This window comes from Tiliqua scincoides, chromosome 6 (genome assembly GCF_035046505.1).
Source record: "Tiliqua scincoides isolate rTilSci1 chromosome 6, rTilSci1.hap2, whole genome shotgun sequence".
Lineage (NCBI taxonomy): Eukaryota > Metazoa > Chordata > Lepidosauria > Squamata > Scincidae > Tiliqua > Tiliqua scincoides.
Genome location: NC_089826.1, coordinates 79,210,351 through 79,224,935, shown reverse-complemented (window position 1 = coordinate 79,224,935; position 14,585 = coordinate 79,210,351). Strand labels below are relative to the sequence as shown.

General features: G+C 41.0%; 1 protein-coding gene across 2 annotated transcripts in view; it reads right to left on the bottom strand.

Annotated features, from left to right (window-relative positions):
- Window positions 1–30: 30 nt before the first annotated feature.
- KCNIP4 (potassium voltage-gated channel interacting protein 4) overlaps window positions 31–14,585 on the bottom strand; it is a 213,121-nt gene continuing 198,566 nt past the window's right edge. Inside the window, exons 5-8 of one of the 2 annotated variants that reach the window (XM_066632031.1) lie at window positions 6,641–6,748; window positions 4,835–4,939; window positions 4,295–4,357; window positions 31–1,973 (exon numbers count right to left, since the gene is read on the bottom strand). In XM_066632031.1, the coding sequence (XP_066488128.1) occupies window positions 1,926–1,973; window positions 4,295–4,357; window positions 4,835–4,939; window positions 6,641–6,748 (324 nt within the window). In that variant the 3' untranslated portion in view covers window positions 31–1,925. The remainder of the gene's footprint in view (window positions 1,974–4,294; window positions 4,358–4,834; window positions 4,940–6,640; window positions 6,749–14,585) is intronic. The other variant, XM_066632032.1, reaches the window with a different exon arrangement.

Here is a 14,585-nt window from a genome sequence, read left to right as displayed (position 1 = left end):
TTGTGTTTTCATTTTATTATAAAATGTGCACATTTAATTTTCACAAACTTACTACAGCAAATTTCAGGTGTACATGTATTGTACTACTCGTATTCCTACACTGGTGATAGCAGAGCAGCCTTCAATGTGCCTCTGTATTCCATCTCTACACCAGAATAGATGCCTGCTTTATTTTTGCAAAATCAGTTTGCAAATATTCTTTGTACTTCTGTAAGCTTTTTATGCTGAAATGTCACAATTAAGGTTGGCATGTGTCCTGCACCAGTAGTAATGGCCTGTTCTGGCCAGGCAGTAATTAAGAATGATTTGATTGTGTTGGGGTAAGGTGAATCCTCATTGGTAATTGTGTGCGTGGATGACAGGGAAGAAGGGCAGTGACCAGGCCAGCTTATACACCCTCTTCTCTCCCTTGCTTTCCCATATTGGCCTGACATGTACTACTTCCCTAGACATGTCCAAAGGACCCTGTCTGCCTGACAAGCTATTCCTGGTCTCAGTGCAAGTTGCTTGCATATGGATCGGTCAGTCATTCTGACCAATCTTCTGCTCCTTCAGTGATCATTCAGCCCTTGTTCCACTTGCTTCCTATCCTCCAATGGCAGAACATTTCCTTGCTGTCTTTCCTGCACAGTGGTAATGGATTGTAGCCATTTAAAAAAATTAATAAAACTACTATCACCTTTCTCAAAAATGTGCTGTTACTGTAGCTTTTGAATAACTGCTAAATAAAAATAACATCCCAGAGTAAAATGGGAGTATGCAACAGAGAGAAAAAGAATGCAAGGATGGGTTGCTCCTAGGCTCTCTGATGTTTGGTATGACTAAATACTGCTTGATATCCTGGGCAGAGAATGCTGAAACATTAAGTACATTGTTTTCTTTTTCCCTCTGTTAATTAGCAGAAAAGACTTAAGAAAGTAATATTTATGTTCATTGATTTTTTTATGCAGTTGAATACAGCATTATTAATTTATATCCTTTATTTTGGAGCCTAAAATTTCACATATAATTCTAGCTTGATTTAAGTAAATGGGGAGTCTTGAGGACCAAAGATGTTGCCACAAGGTATTAATCCAGCCAAGCCATTGAACATTTTTACTGTAAAGAAAAAAGAACCTTCTATAAAATTAGTAGGTCATGAAACAAACAGTAGGCTCTTGCACCAACATCCAGCAGGTACAATCCTTTCCCTGTGTTACAGTATCACAATATGTGTAACAGAACTCTTTCCCCTGGTTTACTTGATGCACTTGATATGCCTGTCCATTAGGAGAATCCAGTGACCTGTCCTGCTTTCCCAATCCATATTACCCACCTCTACATTTCCTCAAGGAACATGAGTTCCAGACTGAGGCAGGCTGCAAGAGAGGTACACTCAAACCTTCCCATTTCTTGTAACAGCCTGTTAGGATATCAGTTCACAGGCAGAGTAGGAAGAAACTGATGAAATGACACTTTTGTTATGCCCTGTGAAAACTGTGCCCAAAGCAGGGTTGGCTGTAATAATCGTTAGCTGGGAATTGTGTACAAGGATGTCAGTATAAAGGGGTGCATGAAATAGAATAATATTGCATTTTAGAAATAAGTAACTGATCCTATTGTTTCCCATCTCCCGTGGACTGTTTCTATCAAGGATCGGATGACAATAAAGCAGCTTTCATACTAAGTTGATTTTCTTTGGATTGTTTTCTGAATCCAATGAGGTTTTAACAACTACACAAGCATTGTTTAAGAGGACTGTTTTACCTCTGCTAGTGGAAAAATACGGTCTCGGTAGGAAGGCTTTAATTAAACAAAGCTTATTTGCATTATACACATCTCAGTGTAAAGCTGAGCAATCCTGTTTTATGGTAGAAGTGGCAACGGCTCTATGGATTTGTTGCTGCAGAATTGTTCTCATTGTCCTTTAATTGGCCTGCATGAGGTTAAATCACGTTTTCAAAGAGCTGCATGGAACGCATTATGTTTTCATCCTGTAAGAAAAAAAACACGTTATCTCATCTTAACAAGAAATTTAATACCTGAAAGTAAAAAGTTATGAGTGTTCTTATTGCAGACAGTAGTGTACCTCTCGTCATGCTGAAAAGGACTGTGATCTTTAAAGGGTTTGAATGTGATCAGTTGGATTTTTTTTGTCTTTGACAAACAGACTTGTTCTCCCCACCTTGATCACAATGGCTTTTGATACATGCATTTTAAAATTTAACCACATGTTTTGACCTCAAGAGCCATAGCACAAGCATGGCAATAATGTACATGGTTGGCAAGTACATTTAAACATGCTAGGGTGCATGTGTATAGGGGCAAGTACTTTGCCTGTGACCATGTCACATATAAATGAGGCCTAAGGGATGTACTTATGGCCAGTGTAATCTGCTGCAGTTGAGTACGCAGCCAGACCTTTAGCTTGGAAAACCTTAGCAGCCCAGGCATAAATATGTTTAACATATTAGAGAGCACAATCAGAGGGCCAGATGAGCCTCCTTAAATTTTCTACATGACTGGTACTCTAGTGTTAAGATAATTTGTAATTAATGCATAATGATATACTTCCAAAATTTACAGTTCACTTTTCACCCCATATACCTTTCAAAGCAATCTGCATGATGTTTTAAAGCTGTGGCCCTTCTGCCTCCATCATAGCAGATTCATTTTACTGCTTATTCTTACATTATGAAAGAACAAATAGAACATTCTGCAATGCATACTGTTGTCTGCATGTAATTACAACACTTGTGACTTGGTGATAAGAACAAAAACAGTAAGATTTGTAAGTCAAAGAGTGCAGTATTAGCAGTACAATCATACATAATTGTTCTGCAAAAGGAGGGGTTCTCAAAAGAGGCTCTTGGTTCATTTTAAATACCTTTCTTTTCTTTTTTTTAGTATATTTAAGACACTAGCAGAGAGTAATTGAGAGTGAAACTACATTAAATGGCTTTAGCCCATGTTTTCAAGCATCTGCAAGGGGGAGGGGGTGGTGGCTTTGGTTTCAAAACCTGCCTGAATTAATTCCCCCCCCCCCCAGCCTCTATAGGGGATAGTCTGAGCACCCACACCCATCAACTGCCTGCTACTTTGCTGGCTGAAATTGCCCTTCCTCAAAAAACGCACCAGAAGTTTAGAGATGTTGTTTAGAGGTAGAAGACAGACACCCACTCCATCCCATGTCATTTTGCTGATAGTGGTAACAGTCTTGTGAGCAACAGGTGCTATTTATCCCAAAAATCATTGTGAGGAAAGGCCTATTCCCTAGGCCTCCCAATGCCTTATAAGGCATTTATAAAGTCACTTTCAGTTTCACGGAGAAACCAGTTCTAGGACTTAGGCGGAGTTCCGCAGAGGCCATGGACAAACATCTGCAGCCTCTCCTTGGCTCGGAGGACCCTCTGGAGGCGAGCAGAGCTCCTCTCGCCTCCAGAGGGAGCACATGTGGGGGGGCGCGGGGGATCTCGTGGACCAGATATAGGCCCCCCCCCCGCTCTTTTTGTGCCCTCTTGAAGATAGCAAAAGGAAGAGGCAAACTCCAGGAAGGTGCAGAAAAGTAAAATCGAATTAAAACCTAATTTAATAAAAATGTAACAAATAACCAGTCTTTATTTTTGAATTATTTAGTCACTAATTATATTGAGCATCCCAGAAGAGGGAATTCAGCAAATGTGGGAAGAGCTACACCTCTATTTTTCTTGGGTTTGGCTGCCTCTCCTTTGGACGCTTCCCTCTTTCTTGTGTGTCATAGAAGACTGCAGTAGAAAAAAAACATAAATGAATGAATAATGTTGATCACTTGATCAATAATTGAATATCATTTGGGATACCATGTGGAAGAGCAGCATTTCTCAATGTTTGTCCCCCATTGTACCACTTTGTATGGTCCACCTATTGAAAGTACCACTGGAAGAAACTTTGATGATGGGCTGGCCCTGTCATGCCATGCAAAAAGTACACACTGGAGTTCTGCCTGCTGAGCCTCCTACTGCTGCCTGTCACATTGCATTGCTTGTCTTGATGCCAGGTGGTAGGAATCTGGGGATCCTTGAGTACCAGCAGACACCACCTTGAGTACCACTAGTGGTATGAGTACCACTGGCTGCGCAACACTGTGGTGGAGGGAGGGTTGGTGCATAGATGTGCATAAATATTAAATTGAAATACTAAATAGTGTTTTCTGAAGTACAGGAAGAGTTTGTGAAATATCGCATGTGCCGCATTCTTATACCACTGTTCTCACCCTTTCCCACATAGGCAACATCAATTAAGAGCAATAGTAATAAAGTTACCACTGATTACTCACTTTTTGGCAACTTTCAATGAATTCATCTATGGTAACTACACCATCCTTATTCTTGTCCATTTTCTGCCAAAGAAGAAAAGTTCCTTAAATAATGTCAGACTCCTGTTAAAGCCAGCTCCTTTTATTACTGTTTGAAACAAAGAGTAGGTACACATGGTAACATACACCAATCAAAGAAGCAAGGTCATTAACGTAACTGCTCTGACCTTTGCTAAAGTTGTATGTTTCCCTTGATAAATTGTAGCCTTCCTGGTTAAAACTTTGTGTCTCAACCATGTGGGAGACTGCCAGTACAGGTAAGACAAAAACATGAAATGTGTTGGGGGGGGGGGGGGAAGAGTGACCAAGCAGGCTGCAATTTCAAACATTATTCAGTGGACTAATTCCATAGTAATTAAGTCAGACGTGCTTCTCTATAAGCATGCATGCTTGCTACTGGTCAAATAAGTGACAGCACATGGTTTCCTGACCATCAAAATGTCAACCATAGACATATATCCAAGATCAACATGTTTTCTAGCATGTATTGGTGAAACCTACCTGGAAAAACGTTTCCACATGTTGCCTTGGGACATCGTCTTTGAGAACAGGATATGTGCATTTCCCCATCATATCATATATAGCTTTCATAATATCAAGCATTTCCTATGGAGAACCAAAGGAGTGAGGCAGAAATTGTTATGCATGGAAATGAGTTTGCTTTGAAAGGAGTAAGAGCTGACTGGTGGTGGCTGAAGAAGTCAAGCGCTTGCAGCAATCAACACTCACGTCAGCTGCTGGATGTTTCTTCCCACCCCAAGCTGCCTTTTCCACTGAAAAGAGAACTGATCTGCATGTAGAAACCAACTAGTTTCTCTGAATATGGCAAATGTTCTTAGAGCTGCAAATTAGAGTTGTCCACAAAAGCCATATGAAAGAAAGGGCCATCAGGAACCAGAAAACCAGGAAGAATAAGAACAAAACCACCTGCGTTTTAAAATCATAACTGCAAACCCATCATCTTATTTGAAACTCAGTTAATTTAAAGTAAAAAAACAACAACATCTGAGATAGGACAGGGTTCCTTAAATGCAGGTTTCCTTTGAAAGGAAAACATTGTTAGGCAAATTGAAGTAGATAGAATGGAATAAGAATAATTAAAATTTTCATTCCATTAGATTCCATTGCATTCAGCCCCTTCTAGAGTCTGAATGTGGTATAGCTCTATAGTATACAACACTGGGAGACCCAGAAGTTTGTCTTTAGAGCTATTTTTAGCCCTGAGGCTTGGGAACGGCACAGTTTTGCAAAGGTAGGAAAATTTTCTGATTTTTGTGCACTTTAAAGAATCCAAAGGTCATTTAAAGTGAGACCTGGGTATCTGTGGTTTTCAGTATCCGGGAATGGAATCCTTGCGGATGCTGCAGACTGACCTGTACTTCATTGATTAAATCTCTCATTTCATTCCAAATTATTAGGTTAGTTTAAAATAAATGTATACAATTTTAAGGTGGAATCAAAAGTATCCTAAATAAATATCCCAGGGGGCCCTGTCACTGCCAGTGTTTAAACAGGCAGCAAAAACTCTCTTGAATCTGTAAGTGTTCCACTCATCTTTTTTCTTTTTTGGTCTCAGTTCTGGTTGTTGTCCTTGATGTCTTTGTTTGTAACTCCTTGTCTTGTGGGTTGTTTTTTAAACACTTTTGATGATTTTGTTTTTATTATGTTAGAGTTAGTTTTAAATTGCATTGTTAGATGCCCTGCAGGTGTCTTTGGGGAAGGATGGTGTGGATATAAATATTTTAAATAAATAACTATAACAAGTATATTAGAGTGCAATCCAATACATGTTTGATAAGAAAGACAGTGCATTTCCACTGCATATTTTTTCCTAGCACCCCTCATCCAATGATATGAAGCAAAAACAATCCCAGTCTCTCAGGGCATGATCCAGGCTTACTTTCTCTCCTTCCATCCATCATCCCCCTGCCCTCTCTCCCCATTCATTATTCATAGGCACATGGGGCAGGGCAGACTGGTTCATGTGCCCCTAGGCAAGTGTCTCAGTTTTCCTAGTCCTATAAAAAAGTTCCAAAAGCAGAAATGAAATGCTGGAGCCAGTGATTCGGTTTGCACAACAGGGTCTCATTTTACTGGAGCAGGGGCTGCTCTGCATTGTCTGAGAACTTTGTCCTCTACCCAAGAGATCCTGGGCAATAACTCAAGACCAAAAAGATCCACTGCAACCACTTGGGGTAATGTCTCTGGTCTGACCCAGCTTTCAGTTGTGGAACAAACACAAAGCCTGGGTGTATGAAGTGGGGGACCAGATCATTCAGCTTCCACTGACTGAAATGGACTCCTTACCTCTTTAGTTATATAGCCGTCCTTATTGATATCATACAAATTAAAAGCCCAGTTCAGTTTTTCTTCCACTGTCCCCCGGAGCAAAATTGAAAGTCCCATAACAAAGTCCTGCAAGAAAGAAAAATATGGCATTTGTTGTTTAATTGCTAAAAAAAAATCTGAAAAATAATCTGACAACATCGTAATTTATTTTAGAAAATTGGAGAAACAAACAAAAAGAATGCCAGGCAGGAGTGAAACTTCATGCCACGACACAAAATGGCAGCTTTGTTTCTTGTCCTTGTGTAGAAGACTCAAAACATTAAAACTGAAGTGCCAATGGCCCCAGCAATGTCAATGGCAGATAGCTAAGCATGTAGTTAACTCTTCCATTGAAATCAGTGGGGCCTAATGGTAATTAACTTTGGCCAGCTCATGGTCACAGCTTTAATAAAATAAAGATTTAAAGTGCTTAATTTGGGCTGGACCATGTTGCATCACTTCTGTATAAATCATTAGGCTCTATCACTGATGATTGTGGGACATCTCCAGTGTAAATTAGCTCAAGGATTATGGCTGTTGTATGCCAAAACAAAGTTGCCAAGCCAGTTGAGTCTTATGTCCCGCTCCTAGCTGGCACCAAATGGATGTTGGATGTTCTCGTTGCTGAAGGCAACGAAGGGTCCTTAAAGCAGTGTGTCTGATTTTGTCTGACAGCAGATTAGGCTTCTTAACTTTTGCATTAGCCTACAATCAATAAACTCAATTTCTTTAGTAATATAAATGTGTTGTCCTAGGAGAGATAAAAGTGACTAATAATGCGTATCTCATATCTTAGAACAGGGGTCTCCAAACCCCGGCTCGGGGGCCAGATGTCGCCCATGGCAAGCCTCTATCTGGCCCGCGGCCAACCTCTTGTGCCCTGAAAACCTCTGGCCCACTCAACTGAACATGACGAGAACTGAGCTCTGATTGTATCTGGAGGGTGTTTTGAGGGCCAGAGAGGTTGAATGAATGAGCCCATTCATTTATTCACTCATCTAAGTTCCATCTCAAATTTATTTATTTAAATTTTATATTTAAATTATTTTTCTGGCCCTCAACACCACACCAGATATTTGATGCTGCCCTCTGGCCAAAATGTTTGGAGACCACTAGAACATGGAAAAGTTAATTACAGTGCTGCGTTGAAAGGGATCCACCGTTGTTTTGTAGAAGTTAAATATGGAGGTGTCTCTTTAAGGACCTCCTTTGAGATTAAATTTGAGTGCCTTCAATTTCCTATTGGCCTGGGAAACAAGATCACCTGTTTCTTATGCACAGGGCTGGCAAATGGTGCAGAATCAGACCCCCAAGTGCAGTGGGATGATAGAAATATCTACCAAGAGGAACATTATCCTTAATAGAATTAGAGCAGGCACAGGATTAAATAAGCACCCATTTTAGCAGAAATCTAGTCTCTGGTTGAAGTCCTTTGGAAAGTGCTAATTGCTTTCAGTAGTCCTTGAAGCAGACCAGAGAGTTCTGAAATTCTCAAACAAAGCTGACTAATAGGAGCAAATAGCAGACTTTCAGACAGACAATGGAAAGTGATGCTTTTCTCAAATAGCATCCCCGCCCAGTCCCTGCTGTCACATCTCAAACACCTTTTGGAGCAGAGCAGTTTTTCAAAAGCAGTTGGAATTTGCCATTGAAATTAAAGAAAGGGAGGGAATATGTATGAGCCTTGTATGAGCTCAACAATGCTTTGGACCCTGGCTGCTGTGGTCCCTTGAGGATTTGTCCCAATGCAACTGAGATCTTCAAGGATGAGAAAGAGAAAAGAAGGACTCTCCTCACAAAGCAAGAAACAAACGTCCGCTGATTACAGAAGTCTGCAGCTGCAAATGTGGCACCTTTCTGTGGCATAATCTTAATTTGATGTGTGTTTTCTGATCAGCACAAGCCCTTTGACCACTGGTTTGTATGAAAGCAAATAGAAGAACACGAGGTTGGATCTGATTTTCTTATCCATTTGGTCTGTTATCTCTTTTGGAATAGCATATCATCTAGACAGGATGTCATCTGTTGCGGTTCTTCAGCACAGTGCTTTTGCGTCTCAGGTACAATTACCAAATAATATTGTAAGCAGACGAGATCTAGCTTTCATTCAAGACCACTAGGAGAAGACTGCTACTACACAACTGGCAGGTTCTGAATCTATCACTACTCAAGTGACCATTTGGTTGTCAAGAACGTTGACTTACTCCTATGGATTTGAAATACGTATGCAAGTGTTGAGTGGTGCCATGAAAGCCCATCAAAGTAGATGTCAAGGTCTAGGAAATGTCCAACCAAAGTTAACACATTTGAGGCCAATTCATTTCAACAGGGTAGAATTACTTACATGCTGAATTCTCCCAGTGGAATCAAAAGCCTTAACCAGTGCTGAACTGTGGTTCTTCTAATCTAAAGCCATCTGCCTTGTGTCACTTTCCACACTGAGCTGGTAAATTCTGGTCCTCCTTCCTTCCAGTATATGCCTGTCCAGAAGAACCGTCCTGAGGTCCTTCACCTCTGTTGCAATCTCCAATATTTATTATTTACATTTCGATCCTGCCCTTTACCATATGGTTCTAAGGCAGTCAGAGCACTCTAAAAACAACAGTCTGATACTTCACTATCCAAAACAAGTAACAATATGTGGGGCAGCAAAGTTGCAACAAAATAAGCAATATATGATGAGATGCATCAGCAAGCAAAATCATGGTTGGGGATCATTCAGTATAGCACTGTTGAAGATAAGTGGGTATAGATGGAATCCCTAGATCTCCCTTGATAAAAGATCAGTTAGAGATGCAAGTAAATTGCTTTGATCTTTATAAAGAAAAAACATGTCATAATTTACCACTAAATTAAAATATTAGGCCTGATCTACTCAGAGTTAAGCATTGGGACTTACTCCTAGGTAAGTATACATAGGATTAAAGTCGCACTGAAGTCAGCAGGCCTGAAATGTGCTTAACTTTGGCTGGATTCTGCCCATTCTTTGTACCTGCAACTCACCTATATCAATTCAGAAAGTCCCACCGTTTGTGCTTCTACACCTCTCGAGCTACATACCCAAGATCCTGAAGCATGCAAGTCTCACAAACTCATGAGTGGAGATTTTATTTAAAAACAACAACTGAAAAGACTGTAACTATCCACTAATGAGGCTAGAAAGGGATGGCATCAAACGCAGAAACAAAAAAAGAAGATGAACTCAAGGTATTGTGGTGTCAGCCTACCACAGGCAGCCTGGTCAGTGTCCCCATTTCCAACCTTAACCCATCAGTTCTTGGTTTGCAGCACAGGGAGAAGGAGCCACTCCTCTTCAGGGTTTGTTCTCTCCATAGTAGCCTTCATCATACACTTTCCTTTTATCTTCCTCCCAAGGACTGATTGGGCCCAATAAACCACCCCACACAGTTTGCCACCTCAACTCCCTGCTGGCCACTTAGTCCCCTTGTCAGCTTTCCTTGTCTGCCTTGGGGGAGGTGCTGCCCTTCCTCTGGCACTCCCTCACCCGTGCTCATCAATGAGCGGCATTCCTGCTGCTCTGGAGGATGTGGCTGCTTCTCAATCCAGCCAGGAGGCCCTCCAGGGTCTGCAGGGCTGCCATTGCTGACCAGCTCATGGGGGGGGGGAGCCAGAACACATGAAGGTGATTATGACACCGGATAGGTACACAGAAGAGGTCTTCTTGCTCAACATATTCTAACTATTGAAACTCTTCATCAGGAGCTACTCTAATTCATTTGAAGTGGTGTGGAAGGAAGTTGTGGTTTCTCCTTGAAAGAACTGAATGACAGTCTCCCAGATTAAAAAAAAAATACTTGAAATGCATTAAGCAACCCATATATTACATGTGCTAAAGCATTAAGCTGAGATACATATTTCTTTGAAGAGAACTACTCTAACTGGCAATATTCACAAAAATTATTTTCGCTCATGACAAAGCAGAGGTTTACAGACAAAGAAATGGATTGAAACAGCAAAAGCCTTATGATGCATTCAAATATTCCTTTAAATTGGTTGCTATAGTGCAACATCATCTTAAAGACATCCGCTCAAGAGCATTTTCTGGCTTTTTATGTGCTGCTTCTGTTGTGATGCGATAGGAAACAACAACAGAACCTTGTTCTGGTCTAATAAGACTGCATCTAAAAATAGCTCTTTTTTTGGTAAGAAATACATCTGTTTCCCTCCATGCCTTTTCTAAGAAGAGATTCTCACTCCCAGTCTGAAATCCTTTGCTCTTGACACAGTATCATTTACAAGCACTGAAACATCCTTTGAGCTATTCAAAAAAAAAAAAAAAAAAAAAAAGAGAAGGATAAACAACCTGCTTCCGCACTTAGATTTTGCTCCAGACATGAGAAAGGGGAAAAGATCTGCCAACTGGCATAGAAAGATTTAGAGGCTACATTCTGGAGCTTTAGGGCCACCATCGTTTCTCTGGGCTGCTTCTGCCATTTGGAGATTAGAAAGAAAAGATGCAGTACGAATAAAGACCAGCATTCTTCAGCTGATCGGCAACAATCCAAGCCTGCCCAAAGCTCTTTTTGACATCAGATTCAAGCATCACCCAGCCAGAAAGAGGCCTGGAAATTGCCTGTTACATCTTCCGCTATAAACCCAGCAATATGTTTCATAGAAATACACTTACTCTGCCTGGAAAGAACTGTAAACAAAAGCTTGGCAGAGTAAAGCCGCACAAGGGTAAACAAGGGTAAACCTGTCGTTCTTAGGAGGCTTTACACACATATTGCGAGCCTTTCAGCAGAAGTAGTTACTGTATGTCATTGCTTGGAGGCAAACAATAGGGATTTTTTTTTCCCCCTAGCAAAATAGCTGATCTATGTCTGATCCTAAGGATGTTTACCGTCAGAAGCATGTCCCAGTGGTGTCAACAGGGTGTCAAGGCTTTGGAACACAGGGCTTATTGGCACATTGCTAGCACAACTCAAAGTCTGGCTACTAGGCAAAAACTAATGCTATTTTTTTTGAGCATTGGTCTTATGAGTGGGAAGAGTCTCCTTTTAGTTCATTAAGGGCCTATTTCCAGAATTGACCTTTAAAAGGTTGGCAACCACTTAATGTTGCCTCAGACTTGGAGAAGTGTCAACTGGAATGTAAAGGAAGATGAAGGAAGTTTAGTGAAGAGCCAAGCTTGGTCAATTACTCCTCCATCCCCTTTGCTTTCTACCTTTTCTTCACATTTAATGTTTTTCTCATTATGTTAAAACCCATTTTATCCTTTTCAAAATTGATTGTACTCCATTGGGGAATATTAATTGGCTGGAAGAATGAGCACTTGTGGAATCCAGATTTGTGAGAATTAATCTTTGCTTGGCTCCGATTGTACTCTTGAAGTCTTTTCTAATCTTCAATAAAATATGAACAACAAAAAAAAAACTTGACTTTTTCACACACTTCAAATTTATTTTAAAGGTAAGTTACCACATTAAAAAAAGAAAACTCACACATTGTGAGCATTGAACATGGGCTTGGATTTAATGTCACCTCCCTGTACTGCATTTGCTAACTGAAAAGCTAATCTGCGCTTAGGTCAGGTTAGGGAAAACCAATTTGATTTGAATCTAAAATGTTAGGTTCCCTTGGAAATTGCTATTTAGTTTGCCTGAGGTGAATGCAATACATTGTTCCTGAATGATGAATGTCACAGAGCCCTGTAGTTGGTGTCTCTGCATGTGGAGTCCCATAGCAGACCCACTAGTCTGCTATGAGGAGTCATGCCGCCCCCCAGGACACCTGATAGCTGGAAAAGGGAGAAGGAGTTGCTGCTGTATTACTAAGGTGACCAAGAAGCACTCCACTGGGCAGTGTCCAATTAATCATAACTTGGATAAACTGTATTGGGAAAGGTGGTAGACCCTTTTCATCTGGATGGCTTCTCATGCTCTATTTAGGAATCAAGGGATGGATGGCCAAGGAGGAGAAATGGCATCTGAGGATCAGACAAGAGAGTAGAAGTCCTTCTCGATTTCTGAGGCCTGGGGAGGGACAAAGAACATGGCAGGAGATCTTGTCTCCAGGAATGCATCAAAGAGACTGGTGGTAGGGTGAACCACTACAATAAACCTGTGAAAAGCATTCTGAACTTTCAGGCAGTCTGAAAGAGGTGCTTTAAAGCATGGCAAAGCAAAAACAAGGGGCCATTTAGTAACCTACTCAAGAGAGAACAGGAAAATGAGCAAGAGTTGTAGCAGAAAAGGCATGCTGGAGTGGCTAATGGGAAATATTTCCTGTTTTATAGCAAATCCAGACATGTAGGCTTTAAATATACTTGGTGGCTATGTAGAAGTCTTGATAGCTTGCAATACACAGGCTCTGAATTACCAGCAAAGTCGTTGGATGTGCCGCGGGGAAGTGTAAAGGGATAATTACTACAGCAAAACATAAAATAAAACAAACATCAAAATGATAGGGAATAAGCTTCTTTCTGCATCAAAACTGACAGCTAAGAATGGGAAACAGGAACAATTTTTCCAAATTAGGGTATAGTATAGAAAATTGATGCCTAAAAGGACATATGAATAAAGTCTGCGGAGAAAAAGAAATCAAATTTGCTGGGATGTTGGCTTTCATTTCATGAGCACTAGAACAGAATAAATTCATTTGAGATGTAAGGAAAGAGGTTTTGAATGCAATTTCTAGCCCAATCCTATGCTTCCCAGCACCACTGGGTGCAGCAGCATCGAAATTCAACAGGTGCCAGGTGGCATTGCATCCAACAGGTGCCAGGAAGCCACCGGAGGACTCCTTGGGGGGAGGGTGCAGACCCTGCAATGGGGCTTATGAAATCTGCACCAGCTCTTTGGCTGGCACAGACTTTAGAACCTCTGTGTAGGGCTTTTCAGTCCAACACAGAGGATAGGCTTCAGTGGAGGAAATCTCTGCCACTCCCCTCCCGCCCCAGCCCCTCCTCTTGTTCCACCCTTCCCCTACCCAAGAATGCCCCTCACCCTGCACACTGCTAGCCAGCAGTGCCACTTACCACTGGCTGGCGTCCTTCCAATGCTGGGCCCAGCACGAACTGGTACTGGCCCGGCGCTGGCACTCTGTCTTCCCACAGTGCTGCAAATGTGCTTTATGGCATATTTATGTCAACTAGCACTGAGCTTGAGCTCAGTGCTGGTGCTAAAAAGCCCGATAGGATCAGGCTATTAGGCTGCAATTTGAAACACACTTGCTACTAGAAAATGGGACCCATGGAATGTACTAATGAGTAGACATTTTTAGGATTGCACAGTTAAATAGCATTGTAAAATAAATAGCACTGTCAACTCGTATGCAATAGGCTGCAGACAGGCATATAAGTCACTGTAACCTTTTTTTTCTTGTTTCCATTACCTCTGATCAATTCTTCAAAGCAATACTAAGGGAGCTACTAAGAGAGGAACTGTAGTGTAGAGGCTGAGTACCTGTTTGGCATGCAGAAGGTTCTAGTTTCAATCCCTAGCAACTTCAGGTAGGGAAGAAAAAAAATTGTAGAGATCCCTGTCAATCAGAGAGTCCCTGTAAATTAGTGTCAACAGTACTGACTCTGATGGACCTATACACTCCTCCATGGGAGTAAGCCCATAGAACATAGTGGAACTTAGTTCTGAGTAAACATGTATAGGATTGCAATGTAATATCATCACTTCTGATTCTTTTTGGTACCTTAGGAGCAAGGCTAATGAATGTTTTTAGGTTAGGAAATTTGCTGTCAAATTGTAAAGTTCTGAACAGAATGGAATTTTAATCCCAACTATTTTTACCAATACTTTTGAACCCAGTTTACATTTCTCAGGTACAGATCTAATGAATCCCATTTTCAGATATTACTGGTAAGAAGGGTATATCACTGCTTTTACAAATATCAGTTTTTCAATCGTTATGGAAGCATCCTAAAATTTTCAGTACTCCCATGAGCAGG